The sequence below is a fragment of the Charadrius vociferus genome, unplaced genomic scaffold, assembly GCF_000708025.1.
Source record: "Charadrius vociferus isolate BGI_N301 unplaced genomic scaffold, ASM70802v2 scaffold565, whole genome shotgun sequence".
Lineage (NCBI taxonomy): Eukaryota > Metazoa > Chordata > Aves > Charadriiformes > Charadriidae > Charadrius > Charadrius vociferus.
The window spans coordinates 813,291-823,228 of NW_009648358.1; the positions used below are offsets into that span (position 1 = coordinate 813,291).

Sequence of the window (9,938 nt, forward strand, 5' to 3'; positions counted from 1 at the left end):
GCACATACCATGAGTTTATCTATATATTTGCACATTTTATTGATATACTCTGCTTTTCCTAGACAGCTGAAGATTGTCCTAAGGTAGATCCATTTTAAACATACATTTTATTTAGAAGAGGCACTCAGTCATATATTTGTTTAGCAAAAAAAAACAGATGTGAATTTGAACAAGAAAAATACCTATTTTTTCAGGTTTAAGCAGTTTGAAGGAAACAGTTGAAGTTCCTTTGCCACCAGACTTTGTAGTAACGATAATGTCTCCCTTGTCATTTTTAGCCTGTCCGACTCGACACACAATTTTACTGGCAGACATCCATTCAGCAGTTAGCAGACAGTTGTGCCCACAGATTGTTAAACCTGGGAAAAAGAAGAAAATAAATACCCTACTGTGAATAGAAGTATCTTTTGAAATTCTGTAATGCAAATACATTTATGATGCTTCATATATTTTACATAAATATATCACCCTTCTCCAGTCGCTTACAGCCAACTACAGTGAGTCACGAATACATGTTTCAGATGTTCCCTGGGTGACTTCCGATCTTTTGTCCTAGTGACACTTCATGAGACAGACAGTGCTGCTTGAAGCTTATTTTAATCTCTTCCACCAGTTACAGGCTACTGCAACTTTTACTTCATATTGTACAATAGATGTTCTGTTTGCAAGACACTAGAGAACTGCTGTTCAGTATTGTACTTACATGAAACTTCCATCAAAACTGCACGCACAAAATCTTTTATAAGTCCACTCTGTATGACTTTGCATAGCAAAAAAAAAAGGAAAAAAAGAAAGAAACTCTGCAAAACATTGACAATGAACAATGTTTCTTCAACCATATTTGTTTGGCAGCACTTTTGTGGACACAAAAGGAATTTTTTGGTCAAAAAAGTATAATTGACAAATATTCTGTTGCAATCTCATCTGTACAAAACCCATGACGCAAGACTATGATTCTGCTGACTAAACTGCTCTTGTACGAAAGAACAGTCACGTAATGTTCATCTGTTTCCTCTTTTAAACTTTCTCATAACAGATGTACATATGACAAACTATGAAATAAAAATCACAGAATCATAGAATGGTTAGAGTTGGAAAGGACCTTAAATACCATCTAGTTCCCCCACTAGACCAGGTTGCTCCAAGCCCCATCCAGCCTGGCCTGGAACACTTCCAGGGATGGGGCATCCACAGCTTCTCTGGACAACCTGTTCCAGTGTCCCACCACCCTCACAGTAAAGAATTTCTTCCTAATATCTAATCTAAATCTACCCTCTTTCAGTTTAAAACTGTTACCCCCCGAGATCCTATCAGTACAGTCCCTGATAAAAAGTCCCTCCCATCTTTCCTGTAGGCCCCCTTTAGGTAGTGGAAGGCTGCTATAAGGCCTCCCCGAAGCCTTCTCTTCTCCAGGCTGAACAACGCCAACTTTCTCAAACTGTTTTCACAGGAGACAGGCTCCAGCCCTCTGATCATCTTTGTGGCCCTCCTCTGGACTTGTTCCAACAGGTCTACGTCCTTCTTACGTTGGGGGCCCCCGAGCTGGATGCAGTACTCCAGGTGGGGTCTCACGAGAGCAGAGTAGAAGGGCAGAATCTCCCCCTCGCCCTGTTGGCCACACTTCTTTTGATGCAGCCCAGGATATGGTTGGCCTTCTGGACTGCAAGTGCACATTGCCAGCTCATGTTGAGTTTCTCATCAATCAACGCCCCCAAGTCCTTCTCTTCAGGGCTGCTCTCAACCCATTCTCCACCATTTTAGCCATGAAGCTCTCTCCTAGGAAAAGACCATGGCATATTAAAATATGTCAGACTTGAGCGTTAAGAAGTGTTCTTTAACACCGAAGAGTCAAGGTACACCTTAATATAAGGTCCAAGGCTTTCTAGGGCTTCACGTCAAATCAGTCTGACCAGCTGCTCAGTCTGACCAATCAATCTGATCGATTCTGGTCAGATCAGAAATCTGAATGCTTGAATAGATGGATTGTGTTCTCAGATCTAGAACAACAATTTCCATATTCCTAATCGGAGTATTGTTGTCCTGAAGAATTGGCAAGATCCTAATTTCTATAGCATTGATTTGGAGGGCAACTTCATTAGGTTCTCCTTAAATAACACCCTTATCTAGAAACATTTTGCCTTATGTCCAAGAGGACAAGGCCACACTAGTGTGTTGGCTGTACTGGAGTATAAATTAGTCAGGCATAGCAGTTGGCTTGGCTTTTGTTTTTAATTTCTAGAAAGCTCTGACCAATTTAAAAAATACTCACAGACAGAAAAGGGTCAGCATATGTGGCTCAGTCCCAAAGCTTCACATTTACTTTTTCTCACAATTTAAGTCTCTGACATTACACAGCAGACAAATTTGGCAGTTTTCATGGTTGTCAGAAATAAAAATGCCTTACTCCCTGCCAAAAACTATTTTGAAAATGAAAACCAAAAAATACAAAACAAAAAGGCACTGACTCTTATTACAACTGAAAGTGATTTTACTTGAGCAAGGGCAGTAGATTTGTTTCTTAAAAAGATGCCTAAAGGAGGGGGGGAAGGGGAGGGGGCGCGCAAAACAGGATACACACACAAAAGAAAAACCTTAAAATAAAAAGAATATTTTGGTTGTTATTTATTTGCAACATTTTAACCAGACCGTTTTTTGTTTTTCAGAGGGAAAGAAAAAACCCACACGTTTATGACGACGAGGTTTTAACCTCAGGTTACTTCTCTTCTGGTTTGGGCTAGCAACTTCTCTGAAGGAAAGAGATTGTGGTAGGAACTAAGACTAACTGAAAGAATTTGTCTGAACCATTCATAAGGAGGTTTTCCCCCTAGAATTTCCAAGGTCTGAATTCATGCTTAAATTAAGTAATACTTTAAAATCAATATCTGAGCTATAGCAATTTAGCAGGGTAAAATTTTTGAACTGTTTTAAAGATCCTTGTATCAATTATTTTCTACTCGTCAGAGATTCCTAAAGCTCTCAAGAGAACCAGATCACAAGATCCGACACTTCTGAAATGGAGGGAAACAGTCTTTGTCTGTATCTTAAAAATGCAAAAGAAAGTAAGCCTCTATTAACTTTTTATATACCACACTAAACATAGAAATGGCACAAGACAACTTCTAAAACAAATAAAGGTGTGTTGGGGGAGACCTTTTGATAGTACAGACACAACAGGTTTTTTCCTCCAAAAAGAGAAAACTTCCCTTTAAATAAACTTTCATTTTAATCTGTTGCATGGTACAAAGATTTTTGAGACAGACTTGGGTTGTAGCTTTTATGTGCCTTTCAATAAATAGGCACAAGTAATACTCTTATTGAGGCTTTCCAGTTTTGTTTAAGCTTATATATTGACAAGTTTACAATGCCTACAAAATACAGCTGCAAATGTCTTAAAAGCCTTGAGAGCATAAACTCTACAGGTATCCTGGATTTGACTTATTGTACCGTGAGCTATAGAGTTACAAATAAAAAGTTTATTCGGTTTTAAATATACAAAGAGATTACTAGAAGGCTCTGTCTTAAATGAAACAAAAGGCATATTCTTCTACTATGTGATATTCTGTTTATATATATAAAAAAGTTTCTTGCTTTTCATTTTACTCTAATGCATCTCAAATAGTAGATTATAAACTTTACATAACCCTCACTCAAACTTGCTTAAATCTCATGCCTCCAAAGGCTCGCTTTTGCAAGTATTTCCATTCAAGTCACAGGAAATATTTACATGCCTAATTTAACCATGAAAAGAAATCTTTACATGTCTGGGGCCTTAGTCACTTACTGGAGAAAGCTGAGAATTGAGCTAAGGAAAAAAATAAGGTAATAAATATTATTTTTTTTTATTTTTACCTGAAAACATGAAATTATTAGCTACGTGTTAGCAGAGCTACTCCGAAAAAAATATGAGAAAAAAATGTTAGCAGTTAGTCAGCTGTAATACTGAGGCATAGTTCAAGAGATGTCTTCCTTCCAAGAACCTAGGACTGATCACTTCTAAGAGGATCATATCAATGAGCTAATGAAGTTATCGAAGTACATTAACCACAGAAATACAAAGAAATATACTCACCTCTAACATCATCAGTTATTTGATTATTTCTTAATAAAGATTCATTAATGTACCGCAACCTTGTCTAGCAGCGCAGGAAAATACTATTTCCCCTTTTGAGCAAACAACAAACTGAAGTGAAGGGGAAAATTGTAGCAGCTTATGATTGGCCATAAAGTTCATTGTGGTGGCCAAGAATGGAATTTGGGAATCTTGGTTTACAGCCATGAAGTGAAATATTGTTTCTAGCAAAGCCAAACAAAATTCCAGTGGACTTCAGAGGAGTCACGATTCCAGAACAAATTAGATAAATTGTCTCTAACATGAATACTGAAGTACACACATGCTTAACTTACAAAAGAAATAACGGAAATTCCAGTACCCTCTGATCATCTTTGTGGCCCTCCTCTGGACTTGTTCCAACAGGTCTATGTCCTTCTTATGTTGGGGGCCCCCGAGCTGGATGCAGTACTCCAGGTGGGGTCTCACGAGAGCAGAGTAGAAGGGCAGAATCTCCCCCTCGCCCTGTTGGCCACACTTCTTTTGATGCAGCCCAGGATATGGTTGGCCTTCTGGACTGCAAGCGCACATTGCCAGCTCATGTTGAGTTTCTCATCAACCAACGCCCCCAAGTCCTTCTCTTCAGGGCTGCTCTCAACCCATTCTCCACCATTTTAGCCATGAAGCTCTCTCCTAGGAAAAGACCATGGCATATTAAAATATGTCAGACTTGAGCGTTAAGAAGTGTTCTTTAACACCGAAGAGTCAAGGTACACCTTAATATAAGGTCCAAGGCTTTCTAGGGCTTCACGTCAAATCAGTCTGACCAGCTGCTCAGTCTGACCAATCAATCTGATCGATTCTGGTCAGATCAGAAATCTGAATGCTTGAATAGATGGATTGTGTTCTCAGATCTAGAACAACAATTTCCATATTCCTAATCGGAGTATTGTTGTCCTGAAGAATTGGCAAGATCCTAATTTCTATAGCATTGATTTGGAGGGCAACTTCATTAGGTTCTCCTTAAATAACACCCTTATCTAGAAACATTTTGCCTTATGTCCAAGAGGACAAGGCCACACTAGTGTGTTGGCTGTACTGGAGTATAAATTAGTCAGGCATAGCAGTTGGCTTGGCTTTTGTTTTTAATTTCTAGAAAGCTCTGACCAATTTAAAAAATACTCACAGACAGAAAAGGGTCAGCATATGTGGCTCAGTCCCAAAGCTTCACATTTACTTTTTCTCACAATTTAAGTCTCTGACATTACACAGCAGACAAATTTGGCAGTTTTCATGGTTGTCAGAAATAAAAATGCCTTACTCCCTGCCAAAAACTATTTTGAAAATGAAAACCAAAAAATACAAAACAAAAAGGCACTGACTCTTATTACAACTGAAAGTGATTTTACTTGAGCAAGGGCAGTAGATTTGTTTCTTAAAAAGATGCCTAAAGGAGGGGGGGGAAGGGGAGGGGGCGCGCAAAACAGGATACACACACAAAAGAAAAACCTTAAAATAAAAAGAATATTTTGGTTGTTATTTATTTGCAACATTTTAACCAGACCGTTTTTTGTTTTTCAGAGGGAAAGAAAAAACCCACACGTTTATGACGACGAGGTTTTAACCTCAGGTTACTTCTCTTCTGGTTTGGGCTAGCAACTTCTCTGAAGGAAAGAGATTGTGGTAGGAACTAAGACTAACTGAAAGAATTTGTCTGAACCATTCATAAGGAGGTTTTCCCCCTAGAATTTCCAAGGTCTGAATTCATGCTTAAATTAAGTAATACTTTAAAATCAATATCTGAGCTATAGCAATTTAGCAGGGTAAAATTTTTGAACTGTTTTAAAGATCCTTGTATCAATTATTTTCTACTCGTCAGAGATTCCTAAAGCTCTCAAGAGAACCAGATCACAAGATCCGACACTTCTGAAATGGAGGGAAACAGTCTTTGTCTGTATCTTAAAAATGCAAAAGAAAGTAAGCCTCTATTAACTTTTTATATACCACACTAAACATAGAAATGGCACAAGACAACTTCTAAAACAAATAAAGGTGTGTTGGGGGAGACCTTTTGATAGTACAGACACAACAGGTTTTTTCCTCCAAAAAGAGAAAACTTCCCTTTAAATAAACTTTCATTTTAATCTGTTGCATGGTACAAAGATTTTTGAGACAGACTTGGGTTGTAGCTTTTATGTGCCTTTCAATAAATAGGCACAAGTAATACTCTTATTGAGGCTTTCCAGTTTTGTTTAAGCTTATATATTGACAATTTTACAATGCCTACAAAATACAGCTGCAAATGTCTTAAAAGCCTTGAGAGCATAAACTCTACAGGTATCCTGGATTTGACTTATTGTACCGTGAGCTATAGAGTTACAAATAAAAAGTTTATTCGGTTTTAAATATACAAAGAGATTACTAGAAGGCTCTGTCTTAAATGAAACAAAAGGCATATTCTTCTACTATGTGATATTCTGTTTATATATATAAAAAAGTTTCTTGCTTTTCATTTTACTCTAATGCATCTCAAATAGTAGATTATAAACTTTACATAACCCTCACTCAAACTTGCTTAAATCTCATGCCTCCAAAGGCTCGCTTTTGCAAGTATTTCCATTCAAGTCACAGGAAATATTTACATGCCTAATTTAACCATGAAAAGAAATCTTTACATGTCTGGGGCCTTAGTCACTTACTGGAGAAAGCTGAGAATTGAGCTAAGGAAAAAAATAAGGTAATAAATATTATTTTTTTTTATTTTTACCTGAAAACATGAAATTATTAGCTACGTGTTAGCAGAGCTACTCCGAAAAAAATATGAGAAAAAAATGTTAGCAGTTAGTCAGCTGTAATACTGAGGCATAGTTCAAGAGATGTCTTCCTTCCAAGAACCTAGGACTGATCACTTCTAAGAGGATCATATCAATGAGCTAATGAAGTTATCGAAGTACATTAACCACAGAAATACAAAGAAATATACTCACCTCTAACATCATCAGTTATTTGATTATTTCTTAATAAAGATTCATTAATGTACCGCAACCTTGTCTAGCAGCGCAGGAAAATACTATTTCCCCTTTTGAGCAAACAACAAACTGAAGTGAAGGGGAAAATTGTAGCAGCTTATGATTGGCCATAAAGTTCATTGTGGTGGCCAAGAATGGAATTTGGGAATCTTGGTTTACAGCCATGAAGTGAAATATTGTTTCTAGCAAAGCCAAACAAAATTCCAGTGGACTTCAGAGGAGTCACGATTCCAGAACAAATTAGATAAATTGTCTCTAACATGAATACTGAAGTACACACATGCTTAACTTACAAAAGAAATAACGGAAATTCCAGTAGCTATAGTTAACTTGGATTTCCAGAAGATTTTGTAAAGTCCTTCTTGAAAGGCTTAAGAAAATTAAGCAGCTATAGGATATGATCCTCAAATGGATAAATAGATTGTTAAGATAGGAACAGCGTTACAGTAAATGGTGTGTTTTCACCAAGGAAAGTTTCCACAGGGTATGTGCTGAGCTCGCTTATGTTCAATATATTCATAAATGCCAAGATAAAGAGGTTACAAAGCTTGCTGATGATATTAATTTATTCAGAATGTAAAGACTGTAACAACTAGAAAAAGTGTGGAACAGACCTTATGAGATTGAGTGGACGCACTATAATGCAGATGCTACAAAACAGCAGCTGAAATTCAATGAACAACGGCATGGTGCACACAGGCAAAACCTTAAATTCACAGATGACAGGCTCAAACTGACTGCTAACCCTCAGGCATTAAATCATGGGACTATAATAGGCAAAACAATGAAAAACCATTAGCTCGATGCTTAGTAGGAGTTATACAGGAAACAGAATCCTATGGAAGAAAAAAAAAAAAGTGAGAAAGTACAGTATTATGCCACAGTGCACTCACATGCTGAACACTACATGTAACCAAGACGATGATGGACAGCAAAACCAGAAGAGATTCACTGAAGAGCAACAAGAAGAGGCAAAGATACATGCAGAAAATTTAAGTACACTAGGGTTTTTCAGCCTGGAAAAGAGGCACTGGAGCAGTGATGAGCAAGATCTGTATGGTGAGAAGAATCAGAGAAAACTGCCTGTTCCCTCTTTCAACGCAAGAGCTATGATGATTCAAAGGAAGTGACCATGTTAAAATCAAAATAGTGAAGGAAATGTTCTTCACGTAATATGTGGTTAAATCATTGAACTTGCTTTGTCATAACCGTTGCAGATACACAAATCAACTTTCAAACTAGTTCAAGGAACAGCAATGCTCAGTGACTTTCTCAACACAGTAAAAACACTTCTGATAGGGAAGTCCACATGCTGAAATTCTCAATGCCTGGGAAAGTAACAAAGGAGCATCTTGACACATCTACCCTCTTCTAGTACACTCCTATAGGCATTCATTCTTAGTGTTCAGCACAGGACACTGAGCCAGGCTAAGGGTTCATCTAGCAAAATACAGTCCTTCTCATTAGTTACACATCCGGTAGCATCCCTGAATTTATGGATGCAAGCACACATATGTGAAAAGGGCATTCCTTGTACCGTATGACATAGATTTTACTGGGGAAAAAAAATAAATCTCAAATCATATCCTAAATGTGACGTTCAGTCTCAAAAGAAGTTTGATTGGGTTGTGGGTTTTTTGGTTTTTTTGGTGTGGTTTTTTTTTTTTCAACTTACCTATGAGGTCTGTAGGCCCAGTCCCCAGATTTTCTCCTCTAATTGTCACTTTTGTCCATGAGATGCCTTCATTGGGAGAGATGCCAGTTACAAGTGGGGGCTGCCGTGCTCGAGACATGATGTCTACTCAGTTACTGAAAACTGTTGCTTTTATCTGTTCAGCAAGAAACAATGATTTAAAAACAATAATTACATTATGTTAAAAAATATTAAAAATATTTTAAGCTGTTCTTCTAAAATGGCAAAGAAACACGAACGCAAATATGGAACACCACTCTCAAAGCCATTTTCCATAGCCATAAACCAATAAAGAACATCTAAATCTTCTTTGCGCTTCCATTTTTTTTAAAGTATAGCTCTAGTTCTGAACTGTAAAGAAAAGGTATATTCAGAAAAAATATTAAACCCACGAAATGCGTAATGAAACTATATACACACTCCAAATCATTTATGTCAGAATTCAAATAAGCCTATTCAATCCTTTATTAGAAAGTTATTATTGTATTCCTTGGAAAGTTTAGAATTGCTAAGCTAAGTAATAGACTATGATTACATATTCGGATAACTTCCCCATCAAACTTAGACTTACTGGCACAGACAGTCCCATGGGAAGAAGCCCCCAGCACTTATTTGTATAAAGCACCAACATTTACATAAACTGAGAAAATGAAAACATTACTTACAGGCACTACACTAGCAGAGAATATCAACAAAACAAATACTATCCCAACAGAGCAACAAAAACGCACATAAAATTATTGAAGAAGCATTTCCAGAAAAGTATTCCTTCACACCTGAAATTAAGAGTCAACTCAAACCAGTTTAATTATCTCTGTTATACAAATACGGTACATATGTTATGCAGAACATATTTAGTTTACTATGCAACTGATCACAAATTCCTATGGCTTATTAGCAGTTTCCTTTGTGCAGCTCTGCAGCTATAAGAAGCAGACAAGTATAACTTGAAGTGCATTAGCTCCCACCAACTTCTCCACATTTACAACACTTACTAAACATAGAGCTTGCCCATATGCACACAGGTCCTCCAGAAGTCATAAGACAGGCAAAAAAGTTTCTTTTAAGGAATTCCACCATACTTTTGCATCACCCGTTCCATTTCATGACTCCTGAATTCTACTACTAAGACACAATAACATCCTTAAAATTCCTCGTAAAAAAAAAA

At 37.2% G+C, this 9,938-nt stretch overlaps 1 protein-coding gene across 1 annotated transcript in view; it reads right to left on the minus strand.

The window, feature by feature from the left end:
* EXOC2 (exocyst complex component 2) overlaps positions 1-8,895 on the minus strand; it is a 119,075-nt gene extending 110,180 nt beyond the window's left edge. The window contains exons 1-2 of the mRNA XM_009885252.1: positions 8,753-8,895; positions 183-359 (exon numbers count right to left, since the gene is read on the minus strand). Coding sequence (XP_009883554.1) covers positions 183-359; positions 8,753-8,870 — 295 coding nt within the window. The 5' untranslated portion in view covers positions 8,871-8,895. The remainder of the gene's footprint in view (positions 1-182; positions 360-8,752) is intronic.
* Between the last annotated feature and the right edge of the window lie 1,043 nt (positions 8,896-9,938).